The sequence below is a fragment of the Bactrocera oleae genome, chromosome 3 (genome assembly GCF_042242935.1).
Source record: "Bactrocera oleae isolate idBacOlea1 chromosome 3, idBacOlea1, whole genome shotgun sequence".
Taxonomy (NCBI): Eukaryota; Metazoa; Arthropoda; class Insecta; order Diptera; family Tephritidae; genus Bactrocera; species Bactrocera oleae.
In genome coordinates this window covers 26,580,342-26,599,268 of record NC_091537.1, presented here as the reverse complement: position 1 = coordinate 26,599,268, position 18,927 = coordinate 26,580,342, and the positions used below count along the sequence as shown (strand labels likewise).

General features: G+C 34.5%; 1 protein-coding gene across 1 annotated transcript in view; it reads left to right on the top strand.

Moving 5' to 3' along the window:
- LOC106627657 (UPF0047 protein YjbQ) overlaps positions 1 to 18,927 on the top strand; it is a 39,553-nt gene that overhangs the window by 17,276 nt on the left and 3,350 nt on the right. Inside the window, exons 3-4 of the mRNA XM_014247845.3 lie at positions 18,684 to 18,738; positions 18,832 to 18,913. Of these exons, the coding sequence (XP_014103320.1) occupies positions 18,684 to 18,738; positions 18,832 to 18,913 (137 nt within the window). The remainder of the gene's footprint in view (positions 1 to 18,683; positions 18,739 to 18,831; positions 18,914 to 18,927) is intronic.

The following is an 18,927-nucleotide window of genomic DNA, read 5'->3' as shown; positions in this document are numbered from 1 at the left end:
GAAATCCGGGTGACTGTCTGTCCGTCCGTCCGTCCGTGCAAGCTCTAACTTGAGTAAAAATTGAGATATCTTTATGAAACTTGGTAGACATGTTTCTTGGTACCATGAGACGGTTGGTATTGCAGATGGACGTAATCGGACCACTGCCACGCCCACAAAACGCCATTAATCAAAAACAAATAACTTGCCATAACTAAGCTCCGCAATAAGATACAAGACTGTTATTTGGTACACAGGATCACATTAGGAAGGGGTATCTGCAGTTAAAACCTTTTTTAAAAAGTGGGCGTGGTCCCGCCTCTAATAGGTTTAATGTGCATATCTCCTAAACCGCTAATGCTATAATAAAAAAATTCACTAGAAGCAAATGTTTTTAGCATTTCTATTGACGGTGTGAAAATAGTTGAAATCGGGTGGAAACTCCGCCCACTCCCCATATAACGGTACTGTTAAAAACTACTAAAAGCGCGATAAATCAAGCACTAAACACGCCAGAGACATTAAATTTTATCTCTGAGATGGTATAAATTGACTTTATAGGAACCGCGTTCAAAATTAGTCAGTGGGCGTGGCATAGCCCACTTTTAGGTGAAAACCCATATCTTGAGATCTGCTCAACCGATTTCAACCAAATTCGGTGCATAATGTTCTTTCCATGTTTCTATGTCATAGTGCGAAAATGGGCGAAATTGGACTACAACCACGCTTACTTCCCATGTAACACCATTTTCAATTCCATCTGATTCTTTCACTTTCCACTATGCAAATCAGGTAACAACGATTATATCGGGGTAAAACTTTGCGTGAATAATGCAATTAAAGTATGCCACCTTGCGGCCAAAAATTGTCTAAATCGAACCAAAACTGTTCAAACCCCTAAGTACTAAATATGTGGACCCCAGTGCCTATAGTTGACTTTCTACCGAAAATATCAGTCAATCCACAAAGAAATCTCAAACGAGTATACCATTTGACTTTGCGAGATTATAAAATGTTCGGTTACATCCGAACTTAGCCCTTCCTTACTTGTTACTCGTACAAATGTTATGTCATCGAAATTTCGAGTGACGGGAGTACACCCGGTTAACCTGAAATAAGGCGTTAAGTTTGGCACCGATTTTACTTTGATTGTCTTGGATGTTATTCACAGAATTTATAAACCGAATTATATACCGTTTAGACAGCAATTTTTAAATTCACTCGGTTGTTTGTTTTTAACCTTTTTACCGACTGTGTGAAATCAGGTGAAAACCCCCCGCACTGAAAACCCATATCTCGAGATTTACTTAAGCGATTTTGGTACATACTTGTAGCATTATTCTGACATCCCTATGTTACAGTGCATAAATGGACGAAATCGGATTACAACTACACCTACTTCCCATATAACACAAATTTAAATTCTTATTGATTTTTTGACTTTCCAGTATACAAATCAAGCACTAATAAATATATTGAAATAAAACTGTGCAACAGAGTGCAATCAGGTCATAACTATTCAAGCAATCATTTACTGAAGATGTGGACCCAAGTGTCGCTTTATCGAAATTATCGTTCAATGTATGATATATATATATATATATATATATATATATATAATATATAATTAGAATTCGGATGGAATTCTTTCCTGATAATATGATGTCTGTATGTTAAAACGGTATTGAATCGGGTCAATATCAGGATTTTCAAAAATCCATATATATTGGTGATGGTATGTAAGGTACCTTAATGAAGCACAGAACGTCTTTTTCTGTAAATACTATGTAGTAATGCCAAAAGTAAATCAACCCGCACTACCGTTATCTCCCATGTTTTTATACCTTATATATTGGTCCATAAGTAAGATGTCTTTGCAAAATTAACTGGACATATAATATTATAAATACTATAATTTAATGCCAAAAATATGCGAAATTTGTCCACGAATTACCTAAACTTACTAGCCGGCTTTGATCCTTGACAGTTGCAAGAGTATAAAATGTTCGGTTACACCCGAACTTAGCCCTTCCTTGTTATACTCTCGCAACTTCTTGCTGCAGAGTATAATAGTTTTGTTCACCTAACGGTTGTTTGTATCACCTAAAAAGTTAGATATAAAGTTATGTATATATAAATGATCAGGATGAAGAGACGAGTTGAAATCCGGGTGACTGTCTGTCCGTCCGTGCAAGCTCTAACTTGAGTAAAAACTGAGATATCTCTATGAAACTTGGTAGACATGTTTCTTGGTACCGTAAGACGGTTGGTATTGCAGATGGGCGTAATCGGACCACTGCCACGCCCACAAAACTCCATTATTCAAAAACAAGTAAATTGCCATAACTAGGCTCCGCAATAAGATACAACTGTTACACAGGATCACACTAGGGAGGGACATCTGAAGTTAAATTTTTTTTAAAGTGGTCCCGCCCCTAATAGGTTTAATGTGCATATCTCCTAAACCGCTAATGCTATAATAACAAAATTTACATTAATGGTAAATAAATGAATAAAAATCTTGGGTTTGTAATTTGAAAATGATAGGATAAAAACTAAAATATGGGCCGCGAAGTACATTGTAACATTTTTGAACAAAAAATTATGGTGGAAAATACTCAATACCATAGACTACTCCAGGAATATGACATTTAATGCCCTACAACACATGAAAACTAGAGGAGAGAAAAGCAAATCCTTAACTCTTTTCAACTAAATGTTGGTACGTTACGCTCATAAAAATTCATTTAAAACGTTCAAAGATTTGAAAAAGGAAATAAATGATGCATTTGCAAGTCCTACATTTCGGGACTAACGTTCTGAGAATGTCTCAATAGTTTACTGCAGACTTTCTGTCTATTATCCAGATGAAGAAAAGCATCCTTCTATCCTAATTGAACCACTACCGTGCTTAACTCTGGTATTTGTGTATTTTGAGTTAAATTATTATCCTGAATTATCTTATTTCATCCAACCAAAGCATGTTACTTCAATATATAGCGAACCAAGTGCGTACTGGCAAATTTAGGCCCCTGCTATATGTATATTGAGTTCACTTAAGGGTATCTTTCTAGCACTCTTTTCAACTAATCTAACTTTTTGAAGTAAAGAAGTCCCAAACTGTACGTACGAAACCACCATTTTATCTATGTACATATGTGCGTGTGTAGCTCTATATCTACAATATTATAATTATTGTTATTAATATAATATAAAAATGACATCGTGAGCAGTTAAAGAACCGCATTTACCAACAAAAATTCCCCAGTTTGGCGTAGTTTGAAATGTAATCACTAATTTGAAATGGTTTTACACCGTCAAACGATCAGCAGTTAATATTCAATAAAGAGGTGCCAATGAGAGGCTTGTTCAAAGCTCAATTGCTGAATCCGGTAATAGAGGAAATGAAAGGTAAACTGCGGAGGGGATGGAAATCAATATTCATATGTCTTGGCCTCAATTGACTGTGGTTGAAAAATGCAAAGCACTGCAAGCAATAAAAATGCATCAACGTGTTAACATCATTTGCATAGTAAAATCAGGCACACACGTGTATAAACATGCATGGATATGTGTGTTTAATGATGTGAACAAAGTGTTATGCACTTCTGCTCATATGCAGACATATTTGTATGTATATACATATACCTATGTATGTATGTACATATGTAATATACTATATACTTACTTCTGTAGAAGATAGTTTGAAAATTTGTTTTTTATAGTTCATCTTTATGCTGTATTTTATGTTTTGACAATTCCTCATGCATTCCTCATCTACATATGTATGTAAATATATATGTATATATAATATAATTCTATAACCCTCGCAGCGAAATTATTTGACTAGGAAATTCACTAATTCACTGAATTCGTACCGGTTAACAATTGACCAGTTCGTTGGCTCTATTAAAGCGTGTGAAAAGTGGAAATTAAATATATTACAAAATTAATTCAGACGGTTATGTGCTCTATGATGTTGTAGTAGTTATTAATGGTGTTGTTGTTGTTCCCGGTTATCCAAACCCTTATTCGGCAACAGGGCGCAAGTTAGTTGTCATCAAAATTATATGTAGGTAAGTCCACGAAAGGCGCTTTTTCACTGCGTACAGACCATAGAAAATAGTGTTAGATGAGTTGCAAAGAGCTGGTTAGAGCCATGCGAGGACGCGTTGTATGCAGCAAATATATTAGGTATGTCTGGGTCGATTCTGAATAGGTAGTTTAACCTGCTACACAATTCATAGATTCACAGGGAAACTAGAGCTCTTTTTCTACTAAGAGCGAATGAATCTAGGTTACCAGAGTTGACACGGATTCTATACAGATAAGTGTTTTTATTTCGGCGATCTAACCCTGTTGCATGGTCCAGGAAAGAAGCTGTTTCGAGGGGTTGAACTATAGGAAGAAGTGTATTAGATGAGTCTGTTTGAAGGCACATTTTCAGGGTTGAGTCTACGAAACTCTTTGCATACAGGGTGCGATATTCTAAGCGGCGTTTTAATAATCTTAGTATTGTTGGAATTTCACTTCTTCTGTGAACTCCTACAGTTGGAGTACACCTGAGATTTCTTTAAAAAACACAGTATACTGATATCAATTGCAAACTAGTAAGATCTCCAAGAGCACTGCAAGCAAACCAGTAGGGAAGTAGTTTGTTTTCTGTACTACAGTTATGATTGCATAGTAAGGAGACAAAAACCACCGATGGACTCATTCAGCCTATCACCTGTCTATTTCATAATGCGCCGACTACTCACCTCTTTGCTTCCCTTCTGTCTGACGTGCTACCTTTCTCTACTGTGTCGGATGCGTGCTTGCGTCTTCTTTATATTACATTTATTTAATTCACTGCGAATATGCTAACGAAGGTGATTTAATTTGGGTCATATTGCTACATTAACATCGCAACACTATGTTTGTCGATGCAAAAACACATGTCCACAGTGCGCTATAACCTAATTTGCTAGGATATATGCGGTTGTAAAGACAGAAACAGTTCCTTCAATGCTTTCTTTACTTTTGATTTTCTTTTACAGTGTGAGTATAATTGTTGCAGTTTTCTATTTGTTGTTTAGGCTTTTGTTAATGACGGATATTGGTGGAATCAAATGTTTTTCATTTCATTTGACTTGCATTACTTGTATATATCTACATGTACTTATTTCATAGAAATATCCGCATTTACATTTTTAGAATAATTTGCAAGAAGCTGGAAAAGGAGTTTAGAGTAAATTTTTCGGTTTTAGGGGGCTAGGGACGCTCATGCCACCTAGATCGGATGCACTTCAATTGAATTTAGTTATATCTTATCAAAGACTGGTACTTCGCCATTCACTCGCTGGGTTGGGTTAGATTCCATTTTGGATTAAAAATTGCATTTTCAATTTTTAACCCAACATTTCGATTTTCGTACAGAGCCAATTCTATGGAACTATGCAAACTTACACATTAAAACGTTTGATTTATATATATATTTATAACTCTGATTTTTAACCACTAACAGTATTGAATATGTTGGCTCTGTATGAGCTCGAGTTAAAAATGGTAGAACACGCTATATTTTAATTTTAGTTTTTTTCAATCAGGTATGTGGGACTAAAAATTTTAAAATCATTTTCAATTAAGATTTTCGGGATTTTAAAATAAAAAAATTAATTAAATTTTTAATTATATTATGGTTTATTGACGACCTTGTCTTTAATATATTGTAAAGTTTCAGTCGTTGTTTTATATACAGTTAAAGCACTCTTTGTAGTTTCGAAGATAACCATTCTATAGGGGGAGAATGAGGTTATAAACCGAATTCTGCCACTTTGTGTTATATTATGAAACTGTAAAGGACAATGCTATACTATGCTCATACGAGTATTTGGTTGGCATAGCTTAAGTAGTTTATGAGATATGCACTTTAAATTTTTTGGAAGCAGATCACGCCCACTTTTCCAAAATTTTGAAAACTCACATGCTCCTAATCACTGTTACTCCCTATGTCGAATTGGTTAATCCGATACCACCCATGTCAAGGTAGATATCTAACAAGTATCAATATACTAAATTCTTATTCAAATTATCAGTTGCACTATGGACGGATAGACATCCGGAAATAATCCCGATCGCTTTGCTCAACTCAAGATCTCTCTCGCTCAGCATTAGGTGTAACCAAAAACTGTTAGACGAACGAAACTATTAAACCTTTCGCAACATGTTGTTATTTAAATTTCCATTTACTGGTGTGATGTAATGCTCCCTTCAGATTTTATGTCATGACTGACAGCCTGTAAATAGACAATTACTTTGTAAAGTCACCACTAATGTGTTTATGAATCTGGAAAATGTCATTTTAAAGAATAATGAATTATGTATTGCCTCACATGTCTATACAAATTTACACACAAAGCAAACAATGCCAACAAACACTACACATCACCCTCCAAGAATATAAGGGGATGAAGGAATGCCGCTGCAGCATTGGGCATTCTGAAAGTGCATAAGCTGGAAGTTTTATTGTGAGGTGGTAATAAGTACCTTTGCATTCTTCTTGTGCATATTTAATTTATAAATGTGTTAATGAGTAATATTGTTAGGTGACATGTTTAAACATATATAATATTGGTGGTTAAATTAAAATGTCAAGCTCTGCGATTCATTTTAGATTTGTATGTAAATTGATGTTTTCCATAGATGGATATTTAAGCTTATAATATATAAGTATACAGTCGGGTTCACTTCATTAGAGGCAATGAATTTTATAAAACATAATTCTGATTACAACATCTACATATAAATACATATGTGATCTAGTTACAAATGATTTTATAATTATTCAAAAGAAAACTAAACTTTGTTTAAAACAAGAAAAAATGTTAACTTCGGTTGCACCGATGCTATAATACCCTTCGCAGATACAAAGGTTCCATACAATAACTTGATTCCGATCTAATTTCGTGAAGACACCTCGTCAAATAAAAAAATTTTACATGCAAGCTCCGATCGTTCAGTTAATATGGCAGCTATATGCTATAGTCATCCGATCTATACAATTTCTTCGGAGATTGCATTATTGACTTAAATAATAATCCATGGCAAATTTCGTGAAGATACCTCTTCAAATTAAAGAGTTTTCAATACAAGCACTTGATTCGATCGTTCAGTTTGTTTGGCATCTATACGATATAGTAATCTGATCTGATCAATTTCTTCGGAGATTACATTGTTGACTTAGGCAATATTCCATGTCTAATTTCGTGAAGATACCTCGTCAATTAAAAAAGTTTCCCATACAAGCACTTATTGGGTTGGCATCTAAGTAATTGCGGCCAAAGACAATTTTTCATAGAACTAAATAACCTTATTCTGTAATGTATTGCCCATTTTAATAAATGACCTTTTGCCATATTTCAGGCAGCATCATAATCCCACAGTCATAAAACTTCTGGGTTTTATTAGCAAAAAACTGAATCTGGTACGATTTGACATCATCATCATTATTGAAATTTTTACCATTCAAGGAGTTTTGTAAAGATCGAAACAAAGAGTAATCCGATGGTGCAAGGTCAGGACTATATGGTGGATGTGGCAAAACATCCCAACCAAGCTCCAATAAGTTTTGCCGAGTGACCAAAGATGTGTGTGGCCTTGCATTGTCATGATGGAATACAACAGCTTTTCGATTTATCAATTCGGGCCGCTTTTCTTCAACTTTGTTCAATTCCGTTAGTTGTTCAATGTAGACAACAGAATTGATCGTTCGGTTGGGTCGTAAAAGTTCAAAGTAGACAATTCATTTATAATCCCACCAAACTGATAACAAAACCTTCTTTTAATGAATAGCAGCTTTTGATGTTGTTTGAGCTGGTTCACCTGGCCTGCTCCACGATCTTTTCCGCTCGATATTGTTGTAAACAACCCATTTTTCATCGCAGTTATCATTCGTTTTAAAAATGGATAATTTTCATTACATTTCTTTAGCAAATCGCAGCTGTTAATGCGTTGCATTAAATGCGTTTCTCTCAGTTCGTGAGGAACCCGTATATCGAGTTTTTGAACATAGCCAAGTTGTTTTAAGTGATTTTCAATGCCTGTATGTGATACCTGAAGCTTCTCTGCAATCTCACGTGTTGTACCGTGACGATCCGAATCGATTATTACTTCGATTAGGTCGTCATCAACTTCAACTGGACGACCAGAGCGTTTTTCATCTTTGAGAGAAAAATCACCAGAACAAAATTTGGCAAACCAATTTTGACACTGCCGTTCTTTTATGGCTTCGTCGCCATAAACAGCACATAACTTTTTGTGAGCTTACGATGCGTTTTTCCCTTTGCGAAAATAAAAAAGCAAAATATGACGAAAATGTTCCTTTTGAATTTCCATTTTTCAACGAACGCCAAACGAAAACTACGCAACCGATCAAAAAACCTTTTTTTAACTAATTGACAGCTGAATTGCCAACTATCAAACAACAAAATGTGTTTTACATTTGGACTTCGCCAGCTAACCTAAAAATTCAACTGAAGCCACCTATGAGTGAAATCCGATAACTTAGTTGCCAACCCAATAATGACAAATGAGCAGCTTCTTAGTGAAAAATTTCAGATCGATAGCTTGAAAACTGTGGGACTGGTTCGCGTATATACAGACGGACGGACAGACAGACGGACATGGCTAAATAAACTCAGCTCATCATGCTGATCATTTATGTATATATTTTATGGGGTCTCCGACGTTTCCTTCTGGGTGTTACAAACTTCGTGGCCAACTTAATATATCCTGTTCAGGGTATAAATATACACACATCGAAATAATATTCAAATTAACGCTATTCGTAATAATAAAACTTCAGTAACTGTATAGCCCAATAAGAAAAAATAAATAAATACTGAAAAAAGTTTATATATCATTTATTCTTAAAAATTTAATATTTTGTGCTGCCACCTTGGTTATAAATTATTTCATAGATTTGTTGAGTAATGGATTTCTATAATTTTCAAGGTAGCCTAATTTAATTTCTGACCAGGCCGCTTTAATGTTTCTAATTAAATTATCTTTAGTTTCAAATTGTTTTCCATTCTCATAAACCTTACGAGTCCCAAAAATATTCAATTACATTATATTAAGATCTGGAGAATACAGTGTCATGTTAAGATTTCAATATATTTTTGGGACTTAATCGAAGACTGCCTCTTGCAGTGTCCAATTATTTCACAAATTTTAGAAGATGATTGTAACATTTTTTATAGCTGTTTTCCGTCTTTTTTGAATCTACGATTTTCAACTCGGTTGAGCCATAACACGATATTGCCCAAACATAACCCATAACACAACCTTCACGGCTTTGATGTCGACTTAAGAACATTTCTTCCTTTCTTAAATGATGAAAGTTGTAATTGTATCCATCTGAATTCAATTTCTTTTCGTCAATGAATACAAATTGTTTCCACTTATCAAGTTTGTTATTTGTGACCGAACTCCAAAGAGTGTAAACAAACTAAGCACCTCTATTCAAGTGAACCAATAAATCAAGCAAAATATAATGTAACAACTACTGAAATTCTACTGTAACGTTATTATGTTAACGGAAGTAATACATATAAATTTCGATGTGTGTATATGTTCAAAGTACAGTTTTATTTTTAATTATCATATTAGAAGATCACATATGTATATAGTACAACAATTATTTCATTTTCTATATCTATAAAAATTATTGCCTCTAAGCAATTGTACCAGACTAAATCACTACGAGAGCCTTTTATATAAAGTGATCCTTATTAGATGGGCAATGTTAATCGGTTGTGTATATTCTATGCAATACCAGTTCGGTTGCGAAATGAATAGAAAGTAGTTGACCAAGCTACTAAACTGTCAGAACGGCACACTTCGAACGCACCTAAGTGCATAAAGAGGTAACTTGCTACAAGCAAAACCGCCCCCGGACCGGATGTCACTATATTGCAATTACAGATATACTACTAACAACGTGAAAGAGTTTATCTCTATCTATCTGTTGAGACAAGAGTAAATTTGTGGTTTTCAGTAAGGCAGTACTTTTTTCGGAGTTGGTCTTTTTAACAGCTGTTACTTGATTTATACTCAATTGGGTTTGCCATTTCATAATGAACAGACTTCAAGACCATCAAGCCCGTCGCACGTTCCGTGAATGTGCTTGAACGAGCGATGTTCAGCGAGCCAGCCGCGGCGGTCACTTGCCCGCAATCATTATACCCTGAACAGGGTATATTAAGTTTGCCAGCCGAAATATCTTCACGAAATTTTTCATGGATCATTGCCCCATTCTCCGAAGAAATTGTTTAGTTTGGACCACTAAAGAATATAGCAGCTATTTTAACTGACCGATTAAAATCAAGTTAGTGATATTTTTATATATTTTTTTATGTTATAAAAAATACACCTGTTGCGTCTAAAAACACACCCTTTAATGAGAACATATTCATATGCTCGTTTAAAGTCGTTTCCGTATCGCCGCCTTGTTCACTTCACCAGTGACAACACATCATAAACCGCAGTAATAATGGCCGCGCAACAACATAAAATTTAAACCATAACCGATAGACAATGCTTACAGTTGAAACAAAATGCAACAAACGCAACTACCACTTACACACTATATACTGGTATCTAGTTCATTCGTACATTGGGCAACGCACTCACATATCTATGCATATACATATGTATATCTTTATATATGTACAATATATGATTGGTGGTGTTTATAAGTATAATATTTCTGCTACTCATGGAGTCAACATTAATGATGCAAGAAAAAAATCTACGGAAAAACTAGTTAATGCGGTTGCTGTCGATTCCTGGCTCACTTGACGTGCCAGTGACGTCCGTCATTGCTGCTCGTCACATAAAACGTTTAAAATGGCAGTGGGTTTTACGAGTACGAGACTTTGAACCCTGTAGGCAGTTGCTACCAAAACGTTTGTGAAGAATTGTTTATTTGAGTCTGCATATTTGACATTCAATTCATTATTTTCATATTCACGTCAAAATGACAACAGAGACTTCATATCTCTATGCCATAACAGAAATAGGTCATGTTATAAAACAAATTTCTTAGGGATATATTTTCCAAGAGTCCTTGTCAATTTGTTATGTGAATTTAGTGAACGCTTTCTACAATAAGCAAATCCTCTTGTGTTTTGTATAGCGATCAAAAAACTAGAGACTTATGTAAATGGATCAGATTGAAACACAAAGATTTGAGCTAGTTAATGAAGACTGATACCATTTGCCATAGTCGTAAAATTTTACATTAATTTGGATGATTAACACCCACATTCGCAAAGGCGTTACGTCTAATACTGTTTGTACTGTGTTGTAATAAAAAAATTGTAATATCTGCTATTTTGGATACAAATTACATAACCTTCCTCATTTAAACTGAATTGGATATTTCAGCCGTGGATGGAGATGCGTCAAGTGTTTGAATTAAATACTGCGTACGGGGACGTTGTCTGGTGAAATTTCAAAAGGTCTCGCAAGCTAACTTGTTATATGTAGAAAGGCGCCTTTCGTCATAGTATCCAGCATTTACTTTTCTTAACTAGTTAACTTAAAATTGTTATTAATAACTTCTTAATTTATTGATCTTATTGTGTTTTTTTTTCTCGATGAAAATTTGGTTTCATTATATGGCAACATTAAATAAATGCTCCCAAAAGAACAAAAAATCTACCAAAACCAACCTACTGCCACGCCCACAAAACGCCATTAATCAAAAACAAATAAATTACCATAACTAAGCTCCGCACTTTTTTTAAAAGTAGGCGTGGTCCCGCCCCTAATAGATTTAATGTACATATCTCCTGAACCGCTAATGCTATAATAACAAAATTCACTTGAAGCAAATGTTTTTAGAACCTCTACCTACAGTGTGAAAATAGTTGAAATCGGGTGGCAACTCCGCCCACTCCCCATATAACCGTACTGTTAAAAACTACTAAAAGCGCGATAAATGAAGCACTAAACACGCCAGAGAGATTAAATATTATCTCTGGGATGGTATGAGATGACTTTATAGGAACCGCGTTCAAAATTAGACAGTGGGCGTGGCACCGCCCACTTTTAGGTGAAACCCATATCTTGGGATCTGCTTAACCGATTTCAACCAAATTCGGTGCATAACGTTCTTTTTATATTTCTATGACATAATGCGAAAATGGGCGAATTAGACTACAACCACGCCTATTTCCCATATAACACCATTTTCAATTCCATTTGATTCTTTCACTTTCCAGTATGCAAACCAAGCAACAATGATTATATCGGCGTAAAACTTTGCGTAAATAATACGTTTAAAGTATGCCTCCTTGTGACCAAAAATTGTCTAAATCGAACCAAAACTGTTCAAGCCCCTAAGTACTAAATATGTGGACCCCAGTGCCTATAGTTGACCTTCTAATTGGCTGGAGGCTGCCGGATATGACGTCCCAATGACCAAGTTTTAAATATTTTCCTTTGAAAATCTTTGTAAAATAGGTATAGAATAATAAAAAGTTTGAATAAAATATTTAATTTTTTATATGAAAAAAAAAAATTATTAAAAAGGATTATAAAATTGACCGTGTGACGTGTGTTATAAAAAATCAGCTTTATTCCCTATTTATCCTCGGTATTATATTACTGTAAATCTTTCCACCAGTTTATGGAATCGATACTTTGGTTTATGGGACTTCCTTTGTTGAGTCTCAGTGTCATTTGTCTGCTGTCGCATTTACAAACACTTTAGCATATAACATATTTAACTATTTAGGAGGACATGTTTATGTACAAACTAACCCACACATTACACATGTATGTATGTATGCGTCTATGTGCGTGCATATGGCAGCAGGCGAAGGCACTGTGTTTATGTGCAACTGAATCAATTTGCAAATGTCGTACGAATTTGAATATATTAGTAATTTCATTTGGGTATTCTATTTTAATTTTTAATGCGTTTAATGTTAGTGTAACAAGTATGACGTTGACAATTACATAATCGTTTCTATCGCACACAGAACGCTGTAATAAATACATGCATGCATGATTATAAATACCACAATTATGCGACGGGGAAATGGTGTCACGTGAGAATAACATATCCATATACGAGTACATATGTATATCTATACATCATGTTGGTGGCTATAGGGGTATTAGGTAAAGTCGACCTATATGTGCATCTAGTGCCTATTCAAATAACTCTATCTACTAATATTCGTCCTTAATAATAAGAAATTGGATATCCCTTCGAAAGAAAAAGAATTTAGCTTCGAACTGCAGGTAAAAGTTCTGCCTTTGGAGTCGTTAATTATATGCTTTCAGTTTTTTTATGACGGGATAAACATATTTACTCCGCTTGATTGAATACCGTATTTATCGTCAATATGGCGGTCAAAATTATGATGCAATCGAATTACGTATGAACACTTTTTGTTGAACAGAACACTTGTATGTTGGCTTATCTATATCCCATATAGTTTTGATTATGTCAATAAAGGACTTTTAGACAGGGTTGCAAATAATACATTAAATCAATAATTGAATTATCAATTTGACCAATTTTTTTGTTTGCTTTTTTTTGTAATCCCTAAAATGTTAATAAAAAATAATCGTTAAATTTTTAATCCCAAATACGGGATTGAATAAAAAGTAATCCCAAAAATTAAAAATAAATTTTTAATCTCAGATCCCAGATTGAATTTTAGTCCCAAGCTTATGATTAAAATATAAAATTTTTTTTTTACGATTTAGAATTTTCAATTTTTCCTTTTTAAATTATCAATTTCTAATCCCAAAATCGGAATTAGAATTTAGTTTTTAATCCCGGAATTGTAGTTTAAAATTTAAAACATTATTTTTAATCGAGCAGTAGCATCTATTATTTCACCATATTCACTTTTTATACCCTGAACAGGGTATATTATGCCACGGAGTTTGTAACACCCTAAAGAAAGAGTCGGAGACCCTATAAAATACATGTATAAATGATCAGTGTAACGAGCTGAGTCGATTACGCCATGCCCGTCCGTCCGTCTGTGTATATATGTATATACGAGTTTCAGTTTTTTAGATATCGATTTGAAATTTTGTACACGCCCTTCTTTTCATTTGACGAGATATCTTCATAACATTTGTCATTGGTAATTGCCTAAAGCATAAAGCAATCTCCGAAGAAATTGTTCAGATTGGATCAGGTTAGCATATAGCTGGCATACAAACTTAACGATCGGAATCAAGTGGTTGTATAGAAAACTTTTTCATTTGACAAGATATCTTCTTCAAATCTGACATGGGTTATTGTCTAAGGCAACGGTGCAATCTATGAAGAAATTGTTCAGGTCAAGTCACCACAGTATATAGTTGCCATACAAACTGACAGATCAAAGTTCTTGTAAGGACTTTTTGTATATGTTATGTGAGGATTTTATAGCTTAGGTGCAGCCGAAGTTAACGTTTTTTCTTGTTGTGGTATATGAATACTCCGTCCTAATTATTTAATGCATTGCCCCTGTAGCAAATATTAGTGCTTCAACTGGAGTCGCACGCCCGCTCTCACCCCCACTCTAATTCCAACTTCCATTTCCAAATAAATATTTCGCGAAACAAAGAAGCGATATGTTGCCAGTCTCCTTTAAAATGTTACTTCATCGCCTTTGTTGTCAACATTGGACCTTTGTTAACCTCTACATCCCCATATAACTATATCGTGCCGCACACGAGGCCAAACATAAACGAATATTATTGTACTTACATACAATATGTATTTGTGTGTGTGTGTGTGTGCGTGTGTGTATGTGTATGCATGCATTGAGTTCGCTTTATGATGAGTGCTTCGTGCGCGTAATTCGCTTCTTGGCCCATCTTTAATTTGTAAAGCACATAATTTAATTTAGTCGCCATTATGTACTTCACATTTTAAAGTCATCACATTCCATTGTTAGGTTGTTATTTATTTCTGTTTCTGCTCACACAATACATATCTATATACATACATACATATATTCTTTTTATACTTCTTTGTTTGACCAATAGTGAAAAATGTGGGAATTCTTTTTTTGTTTGATGTTTTTGTTCTTTTTATTTAGCAGGTTGTTTCCGTTGTTTCTTTCATATTTATAAAGTAAAAAAAAAGAAAATGGAAGCTGCCATGTTCGTTGCGGTATATCTCCCTTGCATTTGCACTGTTATGCATGTGTGCATGTGTATGTGAGTATTTCTAAGTCGTGTGTGTGTGTGTGTGTATGTTGTAAGCGTGGTTTGGTTTAGTTACCTTGCTAATGTCCTTTGGCGTTGTTGGTACACCTGTTAATAGTGGATCTAACGGTTGTTTAGTTGCTTATGGCGTGATTGTTATTGCTTATGCTATTTTTGCTTTTGTTTTTCATGCATATTCATTGCTGTAAGTACGTAACTTATGTATGTACATACAGTCATGTGAAAAATAATAGGGACACCTCCCTTAAAATATTTCAAAACCCTACTCTGTCTTAATAGAAAACAATTGTCAGAAATTACACACTTATTTTCTTACCATTTCCGATTTCCAAAAATCAAAAAACCGTTACAGTATCCAGATTTTAGCTTATGCTGAAGATAATATGCCGATTCGATGGGTGTTCCAGCAAGGCAATGACCCGAAGCACATATAACAACACATAACAACATTAGCACCGTAAGCTGGCCTGCTCAATCGCCGGATTTAAATTCAATTGGTAACTTGTGGCGAGAGTTCAAAGTAGCTTTGAGGGGTAAGAAAGCAACCAATAAAAATGCCCTTTGGTCACTGGTAAAAGAAGCATGTGAAGCTATTCCCCTAGCTACATGCCAAACATTGGTTGAATCTATGGTACATATATGTCGTCGATGTCGGGCCGTTGTACATAATAAAGGCTTAACAACTAAATATTAAGATAGAAATCAAAATACTTCAACAATCAAATAATGTTTTAAAAATTTATACCTAAACTTTTTTTTAAATAAAACTTAAATAATTTTTGCGCATGTCCCTATTTTTTTAAAGCGTAAAATGAGATGGGCGATTGAATTAGTTTTATTTCTTTGTAAATATAATTCGACCCAAATATTTTATTATTTGATAGTAACTACATTAGCTATTTTCAAAATACAATTATAAAACTTAATTAAAAATAAATGAGAATATATGAATTTGTAATATGTCCATATTATTTTTCACATGACTGGTTATGTCTCTACATATTTACAAGTATATTTTCTCCACTTTTTGCAGCGCTATTGCTGTTGTTCTGCCATTATAGCAGCTCTTATTAATGTTTGTGTTGTTGTTAGTACTGCTGTTACTGTTGCTCGTCGTCGACGACAACGCCGGCGTCATCATTGTGTCTCAGTTCTTGCATATTTTCACACAAGTCATTTTATTTCCTTCTTTCATGTTTTACACACAACCCCATCGGCTTGCCAGTATCCCCTTTACTTCTCCGTTTACACGCCGCAATCGCTCTGTGCGCTTCACCAACATTTACATACCCCCATTCGGCTATTTAGAGAAGATTCATACTGCGGTAGCTTCTTACTGCGGCATGCCGCATAGCCACGCGACTCGCACTCGGTGTGTCTGACATTCTTTATGAACTGTGCGTTATAATTAAAGTTTCCACCGTTTAAACAATTAATTGTATAAATTAAAAAGCATTTCAGTATATGCCGTATGTATGGGGGTACATATTTATGTGTTTGTATGTATCGTATTGCCTTCTGGTAGGTGTGGTGTACAACTCACTCTTTCAAAAATCAGATTCATACATACATGTTGTTGTTGCAACTTCATTTTGGTTGAAATGATAAACACTTCTACTAGCATTACGTCGGTGTAAATCGTAGTTACATGCCATTTAGTTATTAATTGGCATTGCGAGATTTTAAAAGAATCTTGATACGTAAAATAAAATACGCAAAACAAGAAGTTGAAAAGACGTATGAATTCGGCTTAAGTTTCGATTCGAATTAGAAGCTTAAAGTGACAAATTATTTTGAAAGGAATCGACTGGTTTTTTTTTCAAATAATAATCGGAAGATCTGAAAACAGCTGTTCATACGATTGTACAAGTACAATATTTAACAAGGTCAAGGTGCTACGTGGTTTAAAAAGTGTTGGTCTAACTTTTCCTCGATATCCAACAGATCTAATAACGTGCGGAAATATTTTGTATATATTGTTTTATTCTGTTCGAGAAAGTCCATGAAAGCCCATGCCATGTGAATCCCTAAAACTACTGGCTAAAACCGTGTTGTCCTGTCTTGATTTTCTTTTTTCACATTGTGAGCATAATCGAAAACATATGAATTTTTGTGAATTTTTTATGACGACACAGTTAAAATTATTAAAACCAATGGTACTTGTACATTATAGTATGCTAAATTTTTCGAAGAAATATTAAAAAATACGGCAATGACAGCAATAATTCGAACGTGTCTCGGAAGAAAAGAGGGCTGCGAGCCCCTCATAACTCTCATAAAGTTTTTCGAAAGTTCAATTTTCAACTTTTTTTGGTACTCTTTGAAGGAAAACCGCAATTTTTTACGAAAAACCGGTTTACTTGTTATTGTAAAATAAAAATGATTAACAAGTTTGAAAATAACTCTCCGGCATTACCTCGTTAATTATGTAAATCGCGTTCAAATTTTCAGACGAATCGGTGCAGCATTTTTAAAGTTATGAAGGGCACCAGCTTTGAAAACTTGAGCTGTGAAGAAAACACTTTGAAGTTTTGAAATCTGATGTATATCGCTTATAAGACAGGTTTAAAAATACCCATAATTTCGTAAATTTTGATCCAATCGTTTTGAAATTTAGACACAACGCTCTAGAGATATTTTTAATTTTTCGAAAACCCTACTCTACTCATAACATAGTTTGCCAATGAGGGCGATGCACCTATTATAAAGGGTTTTCAACTTTACGATAAAAATGTCGTAGTACGATTTGTCATTTGCTGTAAAATAGATCTCAGTCACGACGATTACCTCGACATTTTCGACATTACAATCATTCTGTTCCGGTCTACGAACGAAAAAAAAATCTAAGTTCCAGATCCCAACATAGAGGATTCGAATGTTTTTAAACCTAATTTATTTTAACATTTTGTTACAATTGACGACTATAGAGCCAATGTTTGAAATCAGCTTTTTTAAGAGGGCCTCGACAAAATAAATGCCGGGTTCTTAACCTGGTAAAGTAAACAATTTTCAATTCCATATTATGTATGGGAAGTAGGAACTTCACACAGATTCGCATGCAGCCCTTCCGTGCTATCTTTACTTTTAAATTTAATGCTAGTAGTTTTGAACATTTAACCAATCTGAGGGCATGAACAGGGAACATGCCTGTTTAAAAATATTTTAACCAAAGATCCCTTTCCCTACTGTGGCCCCCCTGTAAGGAACGTGAGTTTTGTATCTTCATTTCTGTTATGGCATTTTATAGTTTTTCGGTTGACGACATTTTGTGGGCATGAAAATGGTCTGATATCAATTTGTTTCGTCATCCTGATCACATTGATATGCATAATTTTATATCTATCTAGATTGGTTAGTTGAACAAAACAATTACAACAATAATATGAACATATATAGGTTTCTAATGTTTTCTAAAAACAAAGAGTGAAATAAGCGACTGTATTGTAAAATAATAGTTTTTTTTTTCCTTACAGTCCTTCACACATCCGCGAGTTTGGCGTTAAATGAGAGTTGGGATCCAGACGTCAGGTAATATAAAAGCAATTATTCCATTCCTTATGTTTACAGCAAAACGATTTCTTTATAATTGGCTAATTTAAACTTAATATATGTGATACATAGAGACGACATGGAAATGATGTTAAATAAAATAGTTCCCGAAGGTCTACCGTACAGGCACTCGTGCGAAGGACCCGATGATATGGTGGGTACAAACAA